The sequence below is a fragment of the Scyliorhinus canicula genome, chromosome 7, assembly GCF_902713615.1.
Source record: "Scyliorhinus canicula chromosome 7, sScyCan1.1, whole genome shotgun sequence".
NCBI classification, from domain to species: domain Eukaryota; kingdom Metazoa; phylum Chordata; class Chondrichthyes; order Carcharhiniformes; family Scyliorhinidae; genus Scyliorhinus; species Scyliorhinus canicula.
This window is the reverse complement of record NC_052152.1, coordinates 42773687-42796959: the sequence shown is the minus strand read 5'-3', so window position 1 is coordinate 42796959 and position 23273 is coordinate 42773687. Positions and strand designations below refer to the sequence as shown.

Genomic DNA, 23273 nt, shown 5'->3' with positions numbered 1-23273 from the left:
TCAATAACTATGTCCTATCTAAACATGTTATCTAAACATTGAGCAGTAAAGCACTCAGTCAAACAGTGCTGGCCCACCACAATCCTTAGGCATTTTAGTGCGCAGATAAAATAAAGAGTTCTCAACACTACCCAAGGAATTCCTGCAGCACTATCTTGATGAGCATGGATTTATGAAACAAAACTGCACTTAATTCAGTGCTAGTTAACAAATGTAATGATAGAGGATGTGAGGATGTTCTTCTGATGTAAGGACTTGAAGAAAGTGGCTGGGCATAGGGGAAAGATTGTTCCTCCGCATCTGATTGTTAGAAAACACTTGGGAATGCTTGATGCTATCACTGGGTACCTGAAGTGGGAAAATATTCCATTCCACAATATGAACATTGACAAGGAAATAGAAATTACATTATTTTTTTAAAAAGTATTTTTATTAAGGCTTTGCAGAATTTTTCATAATAAAACAGTAGTAACCATAATAACAAAACAAACTAGAGTGAACATTAACATAGTGCAAAAAGAGAATATACAATAACAATTAAATAGACATTACCCCACACGACCCAGTCTTCCCACACCATCCCAATGGAGCAGGTGGCGGAGTCCACCCTGTCCTGTATCCTTCGTGGCGGTAGCGTCGGAAAGGCCACCACCTGTTTTTTCAGGAAGGCTCGTACTTGCAGATATTTAAAGACGTTTCCTGGTCGCAGATTAAGTTTGTCCTCTAGCGCCTTCAAACTGGGAAAGCTTCCGTCTATGAACAGATCTCCCATCCTTCTGATGCCTGCCCCCCGCCAACTCTGGAACCCACCATCCATCCTACCTGTGACAAACCTGTGATTGTTGCATATCGGGGTCCAGACCGACGCTCCCTCCACCCTCTTGTACCTCCTCCACTGTCCCCAGATCCGCTGTGTCGCCACCACCACTGGACTTGTGGAGTAAAGGGTCGGCGAGAACGGCAAAGGAGCCGTTATCAAAGCTCCCAGACTAGTACCTGATGCAACCATCGATTCATTCAGAGACACGAGTTGAAGTAAACTGTGGCTTTAATCGGCTTACAACTGAGCCTGCCTGCGACTATGCTGAACTGAAGGCGGACTCGCAGGACTGCAGCACTTATACTTTCTGAAGGGGGTGGAGCCGAGGGCGGAGCCCTGTACATGCTCCTCATCTCCCCCTGTGGGCAGAGCCGTCCAACGGCTCACAGATGGAGCCCACAGGGACACAGTAATGTACAGTGTGAATTATACTGGTTACACATTCACCACAGTACCTTTACATGACGCTGCCTCCAGCTGCTCCCACGCCGCGCCCCCCCCCCCCCCCCCCCACTCCCCCCCGACGGCGCTCCAACAGCGATCTCCTTACTCTCGGCGACTTATTCGCCCACACAAAGCCCGTAATGATCCTACTCACCCGCTTAAAACAGGCCTTAGGGATGAAGATGGGGAGGCACTGAAAGACAAACAAAAATCTGGGAGGACAGTCATTTTCACGGTCTGCACCCTCCCTGCCAGTGACAGCGGGAGCATGTCTCACCTTTTAAAGTCTCCTTCCATTTGCTCCACCAACCAGGTCAGGTTGAGCCTATCATTTCCTGGCCACCTGTATAGCCAGGTAACGAAAACTTTTCTCTATCATCCTGAGCGGCAGCTCTTTCAGTCTCTACTCCTGCCCCTTGGCCTGGATAACAAACAACTCGCTCTTTCCTATGTTCAGTTTGTACCCTGAAAAACTACCAAAATCCCTCAGGATCCAAAGAATCTCCCCCATCCCCTCCACAGGGTCCGAAATGTACAGGACCAAATCATCCGCGTATAGCGAGACCCGATGTTCCTTCCCCCCCCCCCCCGGAACCAGTCCCCACCAGTTCCTCGAGGCTCTCAGCGCCATAGCTAGTGGTTCTATAGCTAGGGCAATTCCCCGGTGAAGCTCGAAGTACCCCGTCCTCAGCCGGTTTGTGTATACACTTGCTACAAGCGCCTGGTACAGCAATTTCACCCAGCCAATAAAGCCCTTACCAAACCCGAACCTCCCCAGCGTTTCCCACAGGTACTCCCACTTTCTCCGCGTCCATCGCTGTTACCACCTTCGCCTCCCCTCCCTCAGAGGGCATCATAATAATAGTCAAAAGTCTCTGGACATTGGTATTGAGTTGTCTGCCTTTAACAAACCCAGTCTGGTCTTCCTCTATCACCCGTGGGACGCAATCCTCAATTCTTGTGGCCAGAATCTAGAAATTACATTATCAAGTGACTCATTATGACAGTGTTTTTCAAAGTGCTGGTCATGAGCCGCAGGTGGGTCGCGGGATGGTGTAAGATGGGTCGCCAAAAGGTCTGCAAAAAGGGAACCTCCAGGGTCGCCTGACCTTGGGCTACATCGGTGTAAAAACGCTGGCGTTGCACTCCCAAATTTTCTGGAAAATAAACAAATCGATTCACTTACCTTCAGGGGGCTAGCAGGGACCTGGGGAGCTTCAGGTAGTTTTGGCTGTGGATATGGGCCCCTGCTCTTCCGGTTCCGAGTCAGGGCATGCACGCGGCGGTGGCATCCAGCGGCCACGCCGAGCGCCATGGCATACTTGGACCGCGGACCAACATAAACAACTAGGACCCCCCCAATTGGCCGCGTGCCCCTGCATCAGACCGGCCCAATAGCTGCCCCGGCTGCCCACAAGCCCCCCCCCCCCCCCCCCCCCCCGGTGCTCGATTCCGCAGCCGCCGCACGAGAGTCCCGACCGGCCATACCATATTAGTTTCACGCCATTGGGAACTCGGCCGGTCGGGAGCGGAGTATCGCTGGGTGGGACTCTGGCCATGGCCCCTCCCAGCCGTGCGGTGTAATTCACGGACCCGCGGATATTCGGGGCCCAGACTATCGCCGGAGTGGCGCCGGACCCAATTCCGTCAGCAATTTTGATCCTCTGCCCCCACACCAAACACGATTTCGGCACGGGGGCTGCGGAGAATCGCGCCCCTTGTTTCCCATTTTCTCCCTGGGTAAATTCTCTCTGCAGTACAGTGTGTGACCACATGAGGCTGATGTAGAGGCCATTGCCGTGGACTTTCTGCCTGGCTGGGTCACTGTTGCAGTCACCGCCACCGACATAGCCTCCAGCAGCCACTCCTGTTTCTGCAGCAGCAGATCAGCCAGGATAGCCAGCACCTGCATCTACAATTGAAGAGTTTAAAATTAAAAATCAATTATCCTTAAATTTATTTCCTGCAGATAATCCTTCTGCACAGAGTTAGTTTCCAGCAGTGCATTGTGTTTTTTTTCCAGGCCTGCATCTCCCATCCAAAACCAAATGGCTGCTGACTGGAGTATCTTTCCACAAGTACCCTAGTTAGAAACTCACAGCCAGAATATGCCCTTATACAGGATTAAGCAGGTGATTCCTGTGTATCCTGTGGAGATCTCCCCACCTTTCAATTGGTCCATTGTTACAAAGCTGATTTATGTTTGCCCCATTCTGAACTCTGCTCTGGATGACGGGCGTGGGTTTGGGAATTCCATCCATCCCAGTCAGGGAGGAAATGCATCTGTTCAGCTACAGCTCATAGGAAAGACCGAGCCAATGATCACACAATGATACCGACTTCAGGGTTAACATTCTGAATCGGGGACGGGATTCTCCCATCTCGTGGCAGAGTGTCCACTCCATCGTAAAAGCCGTCGGGTTTCACGACGGCATGAACGGGCCACTGCCAGGAGTAATTCTGGCCCCTACAGGGGGCCAGCACGGCACTGGAGTTGTTCGCGCCGGTCCAGCTGCGAATTGTGTGCCACTAGATCCGCGCATGCGCAGTGGCACCGGCACCAACACAGGAATGCGCAGTGGCACCAGTGCCAACGCGTACAGGCGCAGTGGCCTCCTTCAACGCCCCACAGGGGCCGACGCGTAATAAAGGAGACCCCTAGCCAGAGAGGCCGGCCCGCTGATCGGTGGGCCCCGATCGCGGGCCAGGCCACATAGGAGCCCCCCCCCCAGGGGTCGCACCTCCCTTTCCCCCGCCCCCCCACAGGCCCCACCCGATCCTTCAATGCCGAGGTCCCGCCGGCTCAGAGCTGGTTAGAACGGCGCCGATGGGACTCGGTTTTTTTCTTATGGCCGCTCGGCCCATCCGGGTCGGAGAATCGGCGGGCCGGCCGCGTAGAGCAACCGGAGCTGCGCCAACCACGCTGGCTCCAGTGGCACCTATTCTCCGCTAGATTCGCGTGCCGGCAATGTGGCGGCGTGGCGAGATTCACGAGGCCCTCCAGCGATTCGCCAACCCCCCCGCGGGGTCGGAGAATCCCGCCCCGGATGCATGTTTAATATCTGCCACTGTTACCATTGTCACTTAATTTTGAATTTCTGTTGCCATTAACATTGTCAGTGTTGGTTCAATTTCTGCGACATTTAATCTTGTTGATGCCTATTGAGTTTGTGTTACTCTTTACCTTGTCAATCAGATCTATGTTTATAATTGTACTGTGTGTGTATAAGGGGTTTGATGTATATTTAAAATGGGGAGCCGCTCTCCGCTCACTTTCTGAGATCAGTCTCACTCACAGTGAGACAGACTTTGTGATCATTGGTGAGTCTCCTTCATTCCCCAACAGCCCAAAATCTAGGCATGTTTCCAAGAATTTCCTCATTTCCCTTTCAATACCTCCGAAGTCTGCGATCAAACGTTTTGCACACTGATCTGTGCAGAGATTTTTATTACAAATTATTAAGATCTCCAAATAACAACAAAAAATAGAAAATATATTTTAATTTACATTTTTTTTACCTTTAATAATACAGAAGTCCGTGCGGAGAGAGGCGGCCATTTTGTAAAAAATGGGTCACCGGAAAAATGTTTGAAAAACACTGACATGTGTGTCTTCTTCCCTGAATGCTCTTCGTGAAGACAGTAGCCTTTTAAAAGGGAAGCTAAGTCTGGGGTTAGACACCATGACTGGTAACTTGTTTTTCACCACTTCTATAGTTTCAGAAGAGATATTTTCATTAAAAGCTCAAAACTACAGAGCTATTCTAAATAGCCCTGTAAATTCTGCGTGTCCATTTTCCTAAGTTCTGCATGGTGTGGAGATGCTGTCATCATACAGGACAAAGTGGTCACAGTTTCATTAGAAATCAAGCATGAATGTAATTTCCTCCTCTTCTCTGTGATGTAGTTTTGGTACAAAACCTGTATATTGAAATACTGATGTAAAAACCTGCCAAGTGGTGCTTCAAAATCTACTTTGCTGTTTCATGTGGTTGATTGCGGGCACTGCCAAAGACCCTTCTCAGTCTGTTGACACATGGGATTAGAAATTTAATACATAGAGGGTTTCTTTTTAAATCTTTTGTAGATTTCCTAAATGGAATTAATTTTCTTTGAGTAGCTGTAATTTGACTAATGCACTGTAACCTATAATGCAGTATTGGTCTTGGAAACTTAATACATTGAGGGCTCAATTTGGAGACCCTGCTGACGAATTCTTTCACTAACCATGCAAAAAACCTAACTAAAATTCGCTTTAATTCTAGATTTTTACAACGCCAATATTTTTCTCAATATTTAAAGAGGTTGCTACAAAAAATTAGCTTTGTATTTTGTGTCCAATTTAACACATTACTGTTACTTAGACTTAGAACACACAGTGCAGAAGGAGGCCATTCGGCCCATCGAGTCTGAACCGACCCATTTAAGCCCTCACTTCCACCCTATCCCCAGAACCCAATAATGTCTCCTAACCTTTTAGGTCACTAAGGGCAATTTATCATGGCCAATCCACCTAACCTGCACATATTTGGACTTTGGGAGGAAACCGGAGCACCCGGCGGAAACCCACGCAGACATGGGGAGAACGTGCAGACTCCGCACAGACAGTGACCCAGCAGGGAATCAAATCTGGGACCCTGGAACGGTGAAGCCACAGTGCTATCCACTTGTGCACCGTGCTGCCCATGTGACAAATGTAATGTCGCCAGACGGATGAAATCCACCCTGCACAATTCTACTGTAGGTTCAGTGAAAGGGCCAGAAATTAGACCATAATGTGGATGCACTAAGTCCCATTCTGCCATAACTCTGTGCACACCAAACAATGTCACCCATGTCTAAATGATGTCTCTGAGGAAGAAGCCTCCTGGGTATTTTCAGATTGGTACACCCAGTGGCAAGAGTGCGTGGCAGCTGGCAGTAATGGAGACCACCTTTGGGCCTCAGTCTCAAATGTACGCGTTTCCAGGCAGGGAGTTCTGAAGGATTTAGGAGCTTTCCACCTAACCGTGAGATTATGGGATATATTCCTAGTGATGTGAGTACCCATCTAGATTGTTTGAGAAACTCAGCCACACTCAGATGCAATTTGATACCAGAGGTCTCTGCCATGTTCGTACAGGCATTTAAGCTGAGAAGTTGCCGGGGTATTATCAGAGCCAAGAAAACAATTCTGAATCAATCACTGTATCCTCTCTGACATTTAGTTTTCTTTTTTGATCAAAATGAATGTGAAACAAAACACAACTGACCAGCAGTAATTTGGGGACCAGATGTTAAACGTTTCTGGTCTCCAGGGTCAGATTCGGTCAGCAGCAGCTTGTGCCCAAATTAAATTGGTCCTCTGATCTCATCAACAAGCTCAATGTCACTATCTTCCATTATGTGGAGGTGTAAGAAGTCTTGCAACACCAGGTTAAAGTCCAACAGGTTTATTTCAAACACGAGCTTTCGGAGCGCAGCTCCTTCCTCAGGTGAATGATCATACCTCTTCATTCACCTGAGGAAGGAGCAGTGCTCCGAAAGCTAGTGTTTGAATCAAACCTGTTGGACTTTAACCTGGTGTTGTAAGACTTCTTACTTTCTTCCATTAGTCATGTCTCCACGGGTATGAGCAAAGCCTCACTGTCATCAGGTTCATCCAGTTTTTATAAAATAGAAGCAGGAGGAGGCCATTCGGCCCTTGGAGCCATTCATTATGATCACGGCTGATCATCAAGTTCAATACCCTGATCCCTCCTTCCCACCCATATCCCTTGATCCCTTTAGCCCCAAGAGCTATGTCAATTCCATCTTGAAATTACACAATGTTTTAGTCTCATCCACTTTCTGTGGTAGTGAATTCCACAGGTTCACCACTCTTGGGTGAATAAATTTCTCCTCACCTCAGTCCGGAAAGGTTTACCCCTTATTCTCAAACTATGACCCCTGGTTCTGGACTCCCCACCGTGGGGAATGTTCTTTCTGAATCTACCCTGTCTAATCCTGTTAGAATTTTGATCTGTGAGATCCCTTCTCACTCTTCTAAAATCCAACGAATATAATCCTTTTTTCCCCATAAATTTAGTACCCAATTCGTTTTTTATCCAATTAAAGGGCAAGTTAGCGTGGCCAATTCATCTACCCTGCACATCGTTTTGTGGGGGTGAGACCCACGCAGACACAGGGATAATGTGCAAACTCCACACAGTCAGTGACCGCGGGCCAGGATCGAACCCGGGTCCTCAGCGGCATGAGGCAGCAGTTCTAACCACTGTGCCAGAATGAATATAATCCTAACCGATTTAGTCTCTCCTCATATGACAGTCTCATCGTCACAGGAATCAGCTGGTAAACCTTCGCTGCACTCCCACAATAACAAGAATATCCTTCCTCTGATAAATTGTACACAATGCTCCAAGTGTGGCCTCACCAATGCCCTATACAATTGTAGTAAAACATCCCTATTCCTATACTCAAATCCTCTTGCTATAACATAATCTTTATTAGTGTCACAAGTAGGGTTACCTTAATACTGCAATGAAGTTACTGCTATGAAGGCCAACATACCATTCGCCTTCTTTACTGCCTGCTGTTCCTGCGTGCTTACTTTCTGCGACTGATGCATGAAGACACCAAGGTCTCGCTGAGTATCAACCTCTCTCAATTTACACCCATTCAAATAATAATTTGCCTTCCTATTTTTGCTACCAATGTGGATAACCTCACATTAACCACGCTACACTGCATCTGCCATGCATATGCCCACTCACTCAGACTGTCCAAATCCCACTAAAGAATATCTGCACCCCTCACAGTTCACCCCCATAATCAACTTTGTATAATCTGCAAATCTGGAAATATAAAATTTAGTACCCTTGTTCAAATCATTAATATATAATGTGAATAGTTGGAGTCCCAGCACAGATCCCTGCAGTACCCCACTAGTCACTGCCTGCCAATCAGAAAAATATTATTTATTCCAACTTTTTGTTTCCTGTTTGCTTTCTATCCAACTCAAGTCACTACCCGTAATCCGTTTAATTTTACATAGTAATCAGCTATGTGACACCTTGTCGAAAGCCTTCTGAAAGTCTAAATAAAGCATCTCCACTGGTCCTCCCTGGTCAACTGTGCTCATTACATTGTCAAGGAATTGTAGTAGATTTGTCATTTCTCTTTGTATATCCATGCTGATTTTGTCTGATTACACCACCGCTTTCCAAATGCTGTGCTATGAAATCCTTGATAATGGAATATGGCAAACATTCCTACTACCGATGTTTGGCTCACTGGTATACAGTTCCCTGTTTTCTCTCTACTTCCCTTTTTGAATAACGGGGTTATATTAACTACGCTCCAATCTGGAGAAACCATTCCAGAGTCCAAAGGTATTTGAAAAAGGACCACCAATGGATCAACTATTTCTAGGGCCACTTCCTTAAGTGCATCACGGTAGCATTGTGGATAGCACAATTGCTTCACAGCTCCAGGGTCCCAGGTTCGATTCCGGCTGGGGCCACTGTCTGTGTGGAGTCTGAACATCCTCCCCGTGTGTGCATGGGCTTCCTCCGGGTGCTCCGGTTTCCTCCCACAGCCAAAGATGTGCAGGTTAGGTGGATTGGCCATGATAAATTGCCCTTAGTGTCCAAAAGTGCCCTTAGTGTTGGGTGGGGTTACTGGGTTATGGGGATAGGGTGGAGGTGTTGACCTTGGGTGGGGTGCTCTTTCCAAGAGCCAGTGCAGACTCGATGGGCCGAATGGCCTCCTTCTGCACTGTAAATTCTATGATAATCTATGATTAATCTAGGACAAAGGTTCGGCACAACATCGTGAGCCAAAGGGCCTGATCTGTGCTGTATTTTTCTATGTTCTATGTACTCTGGGATGCAGATTATCAGGCCGTGGAGATTTGTCCGTCTTCAATCCCATTGATTTCCCCAAAACCATTTCTTTCCTAATAGTATTTCCTTCAGTTCCTCACGAAAACTTGTGTTTATCAGACCTTCTGGTACGTTATTCATATCTTCCTTTGTGAAGACAGAAGCAAAGTACGTATGTAGTTCCTCAGCGATTTCTTTGTTATGAATTCCCCCCTTTCTGACTGTAATGGACCTACATTCATTTTTATCAATCATTTTTGCTTTACATACCTATAGAAACTTCTACAGTCGGTTTTTATGTTCTCCGCTAGCTTACTTTCAAATTGTATTTTCCCCTTCTTAATCAATCCCTTGGTCTGCCTTGGCTGAATTTTCGGAATCCACTGGTCAATTGCTTTTTCCAGCTAATTTGTATGCCTCTTCTTTGAACGTAATAATATCTCAAACTTCCCTTGTAAGCCATGATTTGGTCACAGTTCCCTTTCTACTCTTATGCAAAATAGAATAAACAACTTCTGGGATCCTGGGAGGTGGGTTTGGAGTGGGCTGCAGAGTTGGCAGGTAGCTGCTGGCGGAGCAGGCGAATGTGACTCCTCTGGAATTGGGTGAGAATTTCTGCTTCTTCTGACTCCACAGGAAAAAACAAAAAAAAGTCACTTGGGTGTTGGAGGCCACGGGAAAGCTGATGAATTCTGAGCCTGGATATTACCACTACGCCCAGGATGGCTAAAAGAAGGTGCTGTAATTAAACAGTGGAATCAACAGTTGCAAAGTTTGAGCACAGACTGCCCCACTGATAAATTGTTCTGCTTCACGCTGTGCCATGCTTGACAAGAGCATTTTCCAGAATAGCATTGCATACCAAATCTCCTCAGCAATAGACTATCCAGCCAAATTCCAAAATCAGTTTCCTGTGGGAAGTTTGCACTTTCTCCATGTGGGTTTCCTCCGGGTGCTACGGTTTTCTCCCACAGTCCAAAGATGTGCAAGTTGGGTGGATTGGCCATGCTAAACTGGCCCTTAGTGTCCAAAAGGTTAGATCGGGTTACTGGGCTGCGGGGATAGGGTGGAGGCTTGGGCTTACGTTGGGTAATCTTTCCAAGGGCCGGTGCGGACTCCATGGGCTGAATGGCCTACTGCACTGTAGGGATTCTATGATTCATATAGTGCATCCAATAGAAATAAATATGGATAAGATGCTCTTAATCAACCATTTTACTTTTTATATCAAGTAGATACAGATTTTAGAAGGGCATTATATTAATGATTATACTAGTAGTACAGTTGCTGGGCTAACGCTTTAGAGATGTAAGTTCGAATCCCGCCGTGGCTGTTGGTGGAAACAATGGTGGCCATGTAACTACTAGATTGTGATTAAAATCTGGTTCTCTATTGTCCTTTGGTGAATGAGGTTTACTATCCTTATCTTTGCTATCTTTACCATTCTGGCTGATGTATGACTCCAGACTCACAGCAATGAGGTTGACCCTTAACTACCCTCAAGACATGGCCTAGCATAGCATTCATTTGTATCAAACCCGCTACGGAAAAGTAACAAAAAGAATGGAACCAGGTGGACCACACCACTTAGGCACCAGAAACGGCAAAGGCACACCCCAGTCAACCCTAGTCCTCTTCCTCTCATGTCCTCCTCACTAATCTGACAACTTGCGTCTAAATTGGAAAAGGTGTCCCACAGACTAATCAAAGAACAGCCTGACATAGTCAAACTCGCTAACTCAACCCAGCCAACATCCAGGTTCCTCTCTCACTATCAGTGGGTATGCCCGTACCACTTGCAGAACAGAGCCATCAGAAATGTTGGGATTGTAGTGTATAGTAATGAGGAAGTGACCATGGGAGTCCTCAACATTGACCCTGGATCCCTATGAAGTCTCATGGCATCAGGCCAAACAGGGGGAACAAATTCTCCTGCTGATTACTACCTACTGCCCTCCCTCAGCTGATCAATCAGTACCCTCCATTTTGAACACCACTTGGAAGAAACACTGATGGCAACAAAGGCTCAGAATGTACTCTGTGTGGGGGACTTCAATGTTCATCACCGAGAGTGGATTGATAGCACCAGTACTGATTGAATTGGTTGAGCCCTGAAGGATATATCTTCCTGTCTGGGCATTTGGCAGGTGGTATGAGCACCAACAATTGGGAAATAAATCCTTCTTGACCTCGCCATCATCAATATATTTATCAAAGCTGCATCTGCCCATGGCAGTATTGGCAGGAGTCACCACCACACACTCTTTGTGGTGATGACGTTCCACCTTCTATCGTGTTGTGTGACACTATGTTCATGCTAAATGGTATTGATTTAGAACAGATCTAGTAGCTCAAAGCTGGGCATCGATGAGGCGCTGTGGGCCAGCAGAATGCAGAATTGTATTCAATCACAATGAGTAATCTTGGGCGGGATTCTCCGGGAATCGGTGGGGCGGGCAGAAACGGCACAGTGGAGTGGCAGGAACCACTCCGGCGTCGGGCTGCCCCAAAGGTGCGGAATCTTCCTCACCTTCAGGGGCTAGGCCGGCCGCAGAGTGGTTTGCGCCCCACCAGCCAAAGTGGAAGGTCTTTGGCGCTGCGCCATCCAGGGCCGAAGGGACTCCGCTGGCCAGCGCATGTCCACGCATGCGCAGGAGTGTCAGTGGTTGCTGACGGCATCCCCGCACATGCGCAGGCGCCACCCATCGCGGAGGCTTACATGGCCGGCATGTAGGAATAGAGTGCCCCCACGGCACAGGCCCGACCGCGGATCGGCGGGCCCCAATCGCGGGTCAGACCACCGTTGGGGCACCCCCCGGGGCCACATCGCCCCACGCCCCCCCGAGGACCCCGGAGCCCGCCCACGCCGCCAGATCCCGCCGGTAAGGGTCCAACTCCAATTTACGCCGGCGGGACCTGCATAGAACAGGCAGGACTTCGGCCCATCGCTGGCCGGAGAATCGGCGGGGGGAGCCCGCCGACTGGCGCAACGCGATTCCCGCCTCCTCCAAATCTCCGGCACCGGAGAATGCGGCAGCCGGTGGGAGCGGGATTCACGCCACCCCCGGCAATTCTCCGACCCGGCAGGGGGTCGGAGAATCCTGCCCTTATCTTTGGCTTTTACAACTTGGAGATTAAAAAGGAAATAAACCTGAAATCAATCAATCATACTGACCGGAACGCCCGATAGCAAACATGCACTAATGGGATATTGCCACTCCAGCCCATTAACTTTACTTTGATTGCTGAAGTGGAAGCTTTGCTTCTGAATTAAGTATTTTCTATGATTTCTGTTTTGTGTTTAGGTACCAGACCCAAAACTGAGACTCCGGATCCAGTTTCCAACTCTGAAGTTGGAAGGCATGCAGCCAAACTGTAAAAAAGACTGGATTTCTATCGATGGCAAACGGTGTGTGAGCATGAATCACAATGCATTTCTTCCACATTTATTAATAGAAACTTATAACATTTTATGGTGAATAATGTGTTCTAGGTGTGACTTATACAAAGACTAATTATTTTCTGGGTACAGTTAGCCTTTCACTTCTCCCTGCTAGGATTAAATTCCACATTTTCAGGCTGAAAAATATTATATAGGGAGAAATTCTATTTTCGTCAGTTGTAAATGAGTTAATTTAATGATGGATGATCCATTATGGCCTCCTCCTGACATCCCCACTATCGCAGATATAGGTCTTCATATGCCATCACAAAATGATGCACTTGGTACAGCAACGGTTTCATAGAGTTTACAGTGCAGAAGGAGGCCACTTGGCCCATCGCGTCTGCACCGGCTCTTGGAAAGAGCACCCTACCCTATTGCCATAACCCAGTAACCCCACCCAAGCCTAAGGGCAATTTTGGACACTAAGGGCAATTTATCATGGCCAATCCACCTACCTGCACATCTTTGGACTGTGGGAGGAAACCGGAGCACCCGGTGGAAACCCACGCACACACGGGGAGGATGTGCAGACTCCGCACAGACAGTGACCCAAGCCGGGAATCGAACCTGGGACCCTGGAGCTGTGAAGCAATTGTGCTACCACAATGCTACCGTGCTGCCCTACCGTTTCTTCAGCTTTATTCATTCATAGGATGTGGGTGTCACTACAGTAAGAGCAGTATTTATTATGGGTGGCACGGTAGCACACTGTTGCTTCACAGCGCCAGGTTCCCAGGGTCCCAGGTTCGATTCTGAATTCTCCCTCTGTGTACCCAAACAGGCGCCGGAGTGTGGCGCTGAGAGACTTTTCACAGTAACTTCATTGCAGTGTGTTAATGCCTATTTGTGACAATAATAAAGATTATAAAAGATTATTATTATACATACCTAAATACCCTTGATAAGGAAGAGTTATCTTCTTGAACTGCTGTAGTCCATGTGGTGTAGATGCACGCAGTGCTGTCAAGCAGGGAGTTTCAGGATTTTGGACCTGCATGCAGGCGCTCACAGCGCCTGGAACCCGGATTTGATTCCGGCCTTGGCTAAATGCCTTGCGTGGAGTTTGCGGGTTGTCCCTGTGTCTGCGTGGGTTTCCTCCGGGTGCTCTGGTTTCCTCCCACAGACCAAAAAATGTGCAGATTGGGTGGGGTTGAGGGGATAGGGTGGGGGAGTGAGCCTAGATAGGGTGTCCTTTCTGAGGGTCGGTGCAGATATAGTGGGCCGAATGACCTCCTTCTGCACTCTAGGGATTCTATGGAGAGCAAAAGCAAAAGAATTCCAAGTCAAGGTGGTGTGTGACTTGGAGGGAATCTTGGGTTAATGTTCTCATGCAACTATTGCCCTTATTCTTCTAAGTGATGGAGCTTGCAGATTTGAAAGGTGCATCAAAGAAGACTTGGTGCTGTAGTGTATTTTGTGGGTGGTACACCCTGCAGCCATGATAGGTTGGAATGAAGGGAGTAGATGTTTATCATGGCAAATGCAGTGCCAATCAGATAGACTGTTCTGCCCTAAGTCGTGTTGAGCTTTTAAAATATCATTGATAATGCATTCACCCCAGCAAGTGGGGCGAATCCCAGCATACTCCTGACAGGAAATTGGCAAACAGAAACTGCCGGGAGCGCACAAGTAAATATAGCCCACCGGGGCAGAGAGGGTTATACCCAGGCATGCCAGGGATAGTGCCTGGGCAATGGCGGGTAGTGGCAGGGTATCTGTGGGTGATACCGGGTGTTCTGGGTTGTGTGTTGGGAGGGTTCTTTTCCTGTGGGGTCCATGTTTTTTCCTATTTTTCCTTTTTACATCGGAGTGTCCTTTAAAAATGTCACCTCCGATCTGTCGAAAGCTGAGGTCGGAACGAGCCCGCTCTGCCAGGGTGACATCATGGGACCCACTTCCTGGATTTTTTTTCCCATAATGTTCAGAAAGCTGGCAGGGAATGTTGGCAACACAGCTGGAGGACAACACACCGCTTTTCCCACTTGAGTTGGCACTTTAGAAAAAAATGAGACAGTTCCGCCTTCAGACATTTGGTCATACTCAGAGACTCATTGAAGGACATCAATCTCACAACGAATAGTCACAATTGTGCATAATGATAGCCTCATTCTTGGAAGACTATACCACCTATGGAGCATGTGGCTGTTCTGTAATTGGATATGAACTCCACCAGCATTCAATCTAAAGCGAGTAGACTTATTGCTTTCCTTTCAAACATTGCAGTAACCATGACAGCCTTCAAGAGACAGGAACATCACGCAAATATTATTCACACATGGCAGTCTGCCAGGAGCCTTGCAAGGGCCCTCAAAGAAGAAAATCATCAGTCTCTGAATATCGCGTGATCCTCTGAGGACTGATCTAAATCCGGCTGCAGCATCTCTCCAAAGGCCAACTCTCTTGCATGGTTAATGGTCAGACCTCATCCCGATACTGATACTGAGCCTCCAGGACATTGACATTCTTCAGGACACTGTGAACTATCACTCTACAGCATGGAAGCGAGCATCCAAGTTAGGTCACCTCTTTGTGCACAGAGAGTGATCATTGACAAGCACACATGTCCCTACATTCGATGGGAGCTTCCCAACTTCATCTGTGGAGACATGGCCCACTCAGTTGCGACACAGCATTTAAGGATAACTTCATACCCTTGTAAAAGATAAAGACCACTCAGGAAATGTACAGGAGCTTCAATTTCGTCCCATTACAGTCTTCCACATTTTCATTCTAACGCAGGGGTGGGCAAACTACGGCCCGCGGGCCGCATGCGGCCCGCCAAAGGTATTTCTACGGCCCACCAAGTCATTAAAAAAAAAAAAAAAAAAAATTTTTTTAAATTTTTTTTTTTTTTTTAATTTTTTTTTTTTTAAAAGGTTAATGGGTGGGGGGGGGGGCTGTTGGGTTACTTACTGGTATAGGGTGGATACGTTGACTTGAGTAGGGTGATTATTGCTTGGCACAACGTCGAGGGCCGAAGGGCCTGTTCTGTGCTGTACTGTTCTATGTTCTATATGAGGCGCCCAGAATCATAACCGGGTGAAGTAATTATTTTACTTAATATACTATGCGGCCCTTTGTGAATTGTGAATTTCTGAATGCGGCCCTTGCACGGAAAAGTTTGCCCACCCCTGTTCTAACGGAATGCAGTGTGTATGAAGAAGCCTACGTCATTGATTGTGCTGTCACATTCAGAGATCCATGTCGATTGCATAATGAGAGTCAGCACAGGGATTCCTTAAAGCTGTGTTAACCAAACCTTCAGGTGCAAATTACTATCCTCACCTGTAATAGGTTGACATCATGAGGCTAGGCACACATGTGCAACATCACTGACTCATTCTCAAAGAGCATTTCAAGAGTCACCAAGTGAAAGCTACTTTCATTGCTCTGCACCATGCATGTGGAGAGTGGGAACTAATAAAAAAGTAATGTTCTGCTGTAAATGTGGTTACGAGTTAATGCTACAGGCAGGCATGAAAAGCTAAGCTCCTCAACGATTAATTAATCTGGAACCCTAACCTGCAAGTCCTTGACATTGAGGCCAATGAAAAGGGCACTTGTTTGGAATGATTGCAATGCTGGTGGTGATAAAAACCCTGAACAAACACCGAGAACAGACTTCAGTGCAGCTGCATCAGGAATATAAATAACTTCCAAAAACTAAGTTCATGAGGCACATTATCTGATCCTCTGACACATGGTTTACATATACATTGTCCAACCTGCGTGTTCAGATAGGAACTGGCTTTGTTCATTGGGCTTATGTGGGCATAAAGCTGAGATTGAGGGCGCCAACATAGAATTGAGAGACACAATGGGAGATACCTGGAGGCAGGGATGGGGTGAGAGGGGTGCATCTGTTACCCCTGGATGACTGCAGAACACTGCTTCATATGGAAGAGCCATGAGAAGCAAAATATATTTACAGAGCTGCAAGGTATACACAGAGAGTGAATATATTTTCCACCATTGTGCTATCAGTTCTTCTTAATTTTCTTACCCTGCCACCACGGCTAAGTGGACCCCCGAAATCCACAGCGGGTGTGGAGGCAGCCCACTGACTGCAATTCCCTGTTGTTTGAGATAACCTTGGGGGGCATTCTCTGGAGGCCCAAAGCCTGTGGGGCCAGGCCCGATGAGGGTCTGCTGCTCTCGGGCAGGTGACTTCTTGCTCGGTTTGCCTGCTGAAGTGGATGGGATCACAGGCAGATGGGATTTGGAGCATCTGGACAACCTTGAAGACTTCTGTGTGACTGCCCCTGGGATGTCTGGCTGAAACCCCTTGTTCCTGGGGAGGGCTGGAGGGCCCCACCCTGACTCATTGAGGAGAAGGGAGACCTAAAGAACAGTTGTGGCGCCCTGTCCTCTACTCGCCCAGCCACTGCTGGAAGGCAACCGTGCCTGGAGCAATAGTGTGCAGGTCCGAATGCAAATCCAGCAGAAACACTAAGTTGTCTGCTGGAATAGGGTTTCCACGGTGACTGCCACTCTTCCTTCCAATTGTGACTTTGGCTCATTTGCATGCCAGAGCTGTGATATCAGACAGAACATGAATGGATTCCTCCATCCTTCATTCTAATCTGCTGACGGTCTCTGAAAGCCCTGCTTACTCTTCCCCTGTCTGTCTTTGCAGCTTCAACATTTCACTGAGGGCCAATTCTAGAGGCTTGTCATTGCACTTGGACTCAGTGTCTGCTTGATCTCCAGCAGTCATTTGAATGTCAGAGACCTTGACCGTCGCTGCCTCTACCTGCTGTGGAGACGTGCTCACCAGATAGGTACCCTGAGCCTGGTCTAGAACTAGGGCCCGGGAAGGTGTATGTTACTCTGCTGATGGGAGATGCAGGTGAACGCAGTGATGGGTCTTCACCTGAAGGATCTTCTGACTCCTCATCAGAGGTGGTGCAGGGGCTGATGCACTGTCTGGCACTCTGTCTCGCCTTTTTTTGTTGGTGGCTGGAATAGAGAAAATAGATTGTTCGACGTTGGATCAAGAGATACCTACACTGTTGGACATTCACAATCATTGTCCATGATTGGTTGCTGTCCACTCCATGGACCCACACTAGTTTGTTTGGGAATGCTGATCTCACCTTCCATGCAGAAACAGTCTTTGCCCTCACCAGTCAGATCTGCCACCTGCTGCTTGTAAGGAGTGAGTAGCCCCGACTCTCTCACCCCTTGAAGTTAGAAATCTATCCTTGTTGTTCTGGGATATCTTGCCCTGCACAAAGACAGATGGATTGGCTGTGAACACCATGGATGAAAGAGAAGATGAGAAACATGCATGCCTGTTGTGTGTGCTGCAGAATGAAGCCACGCAGACATGGGGAGAATATGCAAACTCCACACAGACAATTACTCAAGGTTGGAATCAAACCCGGGTAGCCTGGTGCTGTGAGGCAGCAGTGCAAACCACTGTGCTGCTCCTTGTCACTAATCAGCCCAACAGTAAAACTGAAGTCAGTGAGAATCGGGGAAAAGCTCTCCGCTGGCTGGAGTCATGCCTAACACAAAGGAAGATGGTTGCAGCTGTTGGAGGATAGTCATATCAGTCCTGAAACATCACTTAAGGAGTTCCTCAGGGTACTGTCCTCGGCACAACCATCTTCAGCTGCGTCATCAATACATTCTGCAGTGCTGTATGGCTATGCACTAGTGCAGTTCAGAGGGAACATTGATCTTGAGTAGAAGTTAATTCCCCAGCCCTCCACATTGCACAAAAAATCGATGTGGCAATGTTCAGAATCTGTCCCTGCATTGTGTAACAGTGAATGCCACAACATATGCCAGGAAATCTGCTTGTACATGTGCAACACAAACTGCATTATAGATAACCTATCGTTCATTCCGTGAAGGAGATACATCCAGATTCAAATGACCCTTCCACATGCAACAAATGCTACAGCATTCTTCGCACTATACTATGCATCTGTGCCCAGCGTATTGAAGCATTCAAGCAAGCTGTGCTTCCATTCTGCATTTGCTGGCATACAACACGCTTATATCCCTTGAGAATCAGGGATATAAGCGTGTTGTATGCCAGCTGTACTCAGTCAATCCCTCATCACATGCCAATCTCTGAATGTCCCACATGGGCTGGTAATTCCGGGAAAGCTCAATGGAATGCTGTTTGCTCTGATACAGTATTGTGTTTCTAAGAGCTTTGCTACACACCACTGCCTTTTCCAGGATCTGAAAATTGCTATAAGGGATAGCTACCAGGCACATAGAGACAAAGTGCAGTGTAATGACTGATGTGTTGTCCTATATTCATGTGGATTGTTTTGATATTTGCAAATTTAGCAGGTAGCCTGGATTCTGTACAAAGCCACCAGATACACGTTGGGAACCCTTAGGAACTCTGGGCACAAAGAACATTCTCGGCCTCTTCATACCCACCTGGTGGGTGCTCCTCACCCCCACCAATCCATAAAACCACAAACATGTAGCGAAATGCAGGAAGAGGCAAGGACATTGAATGTTTGTGCACAGCATTAATACTAAATCATATCACAATACTGTGTTTAAATGAATCTGATCTAATGGTTGTATGTAACTTTTCAGTATCATGGTGAATTTTATTGGGTGCTCCAAATTTGACTCTAGGCCCCTGGGCATGAATCCCATTGGCCTGTACATTAATCCACTTTGGTAATCAACTGGTACATGCATTACTTTATAAAGGGGTGTACTGATGATGGACTCACATGGAGTAAATGTCGTCTCCATTTGCAGAACTGTGTGCTTCTGTGGGCTGTTTTTGCCTTGCAACATTAGAATATGGGCGGGATTCTCCAATAATGGAGCTATGTCCCCACGCCGGCGTGAAAACTACTCCGGCGTCAACGGCCCCCCGAAAGTGAGGAATTCTCCCCTTTCTATGGGGCTAGGTTGGCGCCAGAGCCAGAGTGGTTCCCGCATCTCCAGCCGGCGTCGAAAGGCCCGCGCGAGTTCACGCTTGCGTGGAACGGCCGGCGTATTTTCCACTCATGCGCAGAACGGCTGGCATATTTCTGCGCATGCGCGGGGGTTCCCTTCTCCGCGCCAGCCCCTGGGCAATATTGTGGAACCCTTCAGGGGTCCGGCGCGGAGTAAAGTAGGCGCCCACGGAACCACCCGTCGATCGGTGGACCCCGATTGCGGGCCAGGCCATCATGGGGGACCCCCCGTGGTCGAATTTCCCCCCCCTCCCCCCTCCAGGACGGCCCCTGCACATTTACCTTCCAGGTCCCACTGTGTGTGAGGTGAGTAATCCCGCCGGCGCCCAAAAAACAGTGCCGGAGAATAAGGAAGCCGGTGTAAGGGCGGCGGGGCGGGATTCGCGCCTATAAATTGTGAGAAGATAATTTCAGCCAGGTCAACACCATTCATCACTGGCTACATGGCATTTTTGATGCAATCCACCCAACTGCAGTGCTTTTTACCTGGTGTTTCCACGTGTAATGGTGGTATCCAACCCCCACTACTGGCCTTCAAACAACCGCGCAACCTCAAACAAACCATTGTTTGCAGCAAATTACCCAGCCTTCAGAACAGCGACCACGACACCACACAACCCTGCCAGGGCAATCTCTGCAAGACATGCCAGATCATCGACTTGGATACCAACATTACACGTGGAAACACCACACACCAGGTACGTGGCACATACTCGTGCGACTCAGCCAACGTTGTCTACCTCATACGCTGCAGGAAAGGATGCCCACAGCGTGGTACATTGGCGAGACCATGCAGACACTGCGACAACAAATGAGCGGGCACCGTGCGACAATCGCCAGGCAGGAATGTTCCCTTCCAGTCGGGGAACACTTCAGCAGTCAAGGGCATTCAGCCTCTGATCTCCGGGTAAGCGTTCTTCAAGGCAGCCTTCAGGACATGCGACAACGCAGAATTGCCGAGCAAAAACTTATAGCTAAGTTCCACACGCATGAGTGCAGCCTCAACCGGGATCTTGGATTCATGTCGCATTACATCCACCCCCCACCATCTGGCCTGGACTTGCAAAATTACACCAACTGTTCTGGCTTGAGACAATTCACACCTCTTTAACCTGGGATTATCCCTCTCTCTGGATCTGTAATGATTTGATTACCTGCAAATGCTCGCATTCCAAGCGTTGTCCGGCATCTCTGACTTTGTCTATATAAATGTTTCTGGATCATACCTCTCCATTCACCTGAGGAAGGAGCTGCGCTCCGAAAGCTCGTGTTTGAAACAAACCTGTTGGACTTTAACCTGGTGTTGTAAGACTTCTTACTGTGCTCACCCCAGTCCAACGCCGGCATCTCCACATCATGTTAATAGGAGAACAGGGATCAGTGCTCAGTAGAAGCAAATCTAGGTTGCTTTTATTTGTATATTTAAATGCTGTTTATAGTGGTTCCTTTTTGATTTTGTTCTGAGCCAGATAGAAGACTGTCAGTGCTAATTGGTTCAATGCTTACCTTATAATTTTGTAACATTTATACTCTGAATATATCTATCAGCTGTAAAGCCACCTTGAATGTTACATCCAACTCTGTCCACTTAGATACCAATCTGTATCATTGCCAACTATCCATGTTCAGACTGAACAAAATCCCTTCTTCATCCTCCATCTTCTCTGATCATATAAGGAGCAACGCTCTGTAACATTTGTAATTTTATGCTTCACTCACATTTTCACATATCTAACAAACCCCAAACATTTTGAAAGAGAGTTTGTTGCAGCTAAAAATACTGTTTACTAAGCCAACGGAACACAGGGGGTTGGCAGGTGTGAAGTTTCCTATTTCACTTTGTGCTGCCTCCAGATTTTATCAATCATCATACCACCCTAACTGATTAGCCATGCTGCTCATCAGAATCAAATAAAAGTACTGCGGATGCTGGAAATATGAAATAGAAACAGAAATTGAAGAAAAAACCCAACAGGTTTGGCAGCATCTCTGGAGAGAGAAACGCGAGAACTAATGTTCGGAGTGAATAACTTCAGAAGTTCCATGATGTTATCAGGGGCCAGGGAGAGTGTTCAGAGGGGCATATTTTGACAGTGGAGGCAGCATAAGTTGACGTGGATAGGGCACGGGGTGTAGTTGAAGTAATAAGGCGGTGTGAGGGGTGGTTTTTTTTTGGTTTGTTTTTATTACGACTGGTACAATATCTCAAGGCATCGAGGTAGGCCTTTTAAACAGTCCTATATTAACCAAAAGGGGTTCCACTTCCTGAAACCATGTGGTTGCCTCCACACTGCATTTGGGGGCGGCAGGCGTGACTCCAGTACACAGCCTGCCCGGAATGGAGATTCTGTTATACAGGGCTGTTTCTCTCGAGGCAGGTTCGCCGAGTCGGACATTCTATCGATCCTGTGCAGCTGCCTTGGGAGCAAAAATCCATTCCGTACAGATGTATTTTTAATATAAATTTAGAGTACCCAATTTATTTTTTCCAATTAAGGGGCAATTTAGCGTGGCCACTCCACCTAGCCTGCCCATCTTTGGGTTGTGGGGGCGAAACCCACGCAAACACGGGGAGAATGTGCAAACTCCACACGGACAGTGACCTGGGATCGAACCTGAGATCGAACGTGAGGTTGCAGGGCTAACCCACTGCGCCACCGTGCTGCCCTCATGTTGTATAGATGACTAGCAATGATGGAATAGAACAATACTTTAATGTTCCTAAATCATTTCAATTTTTTTCATGATTATCGACAAATCATCCGCCTCAGGATTTTGTTTTATTCTGTCAATATATTGAGGGGTTACACGTCAAATGATATATAAAATGTAGCAAGTCCACACCATATCTTCTTGATGTTATATAAAGTATCACATGGTTTGTTACCTCTGTTAGTTACGTTATTTGTAATGATATGAAAGACATCTATTTCTAGATATTATTTGATGGTTTGAGATTGAACTGATTGCTTTTTTTTATACAGATACTGTGGTGAACACTCCAGATCATTGGTGGTACCCAGTGCCTCTAATGTCCTAACAGTTCAGTTTCATTCAGACTTTTATAATAGTAATCGTGGATTTCGTGGTGAATATAGCAGCTTCAATCCTGAAGATGGTGAGCACTTTCAGCTAACTCAGTAAATGGCGGAAAATGGTGTATAAAACCTCGTATTTCTTGTTTGATACCAACGTGGCTTTCTCAACCCCCTTTTCTAGTTACAAATTATTTATAAAAATAGAGTGTAGCCCTACAGTAAGTCAGTTATTAAATTTAGTCTTTTAATCATTCCATATTTAATTATTCGGCTTAAAGTAAAATCTTGAAAGATGGTAAATCATAATTTTAAAATGGGCAGGTCATGTTTATGTCTGGTTTGAAACAAAACATGCAACCACATGTCAGATATTTTCAATTACCATGCCCATTAAAGGATGAAAATACTGCTTGAATCTCACCTTTCAGACATGCCAGAAGACAAAACGGCACAACCATTCGGGCTTGTCAGGTGAAACATCCGTACCTGAAAGTTTTGGCATCATTTTTTGCTTTCATGTGTACTCAGGGCTGTCAATTACAATTTGACATCAACAGTTGAAATTTGGAATCAATTTGATATCAAATTTGATGGCATGCTCAAAGCTATTAAATACATTCAGAATATAAGGAAATAATTTACTTATCTGAATTATTCAGTTTTTCATTTAGTCTACAAATGTTTCCTGCTAAACAGTGAGTGATCGAAAGCACCAACTGA

At 47.0% G+C, this 23273-nt stretch overlaps 1 protein-coding gene across 1 annotated transcript in view; it reads left to right on the top strand.

The window, feature by feature from the left end:
• LOC119968900 (suppressor of tumorigenicity 14 protein homolog) overlaps positions 1-23273 on the top strand; it is a 217814-nt gene that overhangs the window by 91093 nt on the left and 103448 nt on the right. The window contains exons 10-11 of the mRNA XM_038801870.1: positions 12432-12535; positions 22500-22633. Of these exons, the coding sequence (XP_038657798.1) occupies positions 12432-12535; positions 22500-22633 (238 nt within the window). The remainder of the gene's footprint in view (positions 1-12431; positions 12536-22499; positions 22634-23273) is intronic.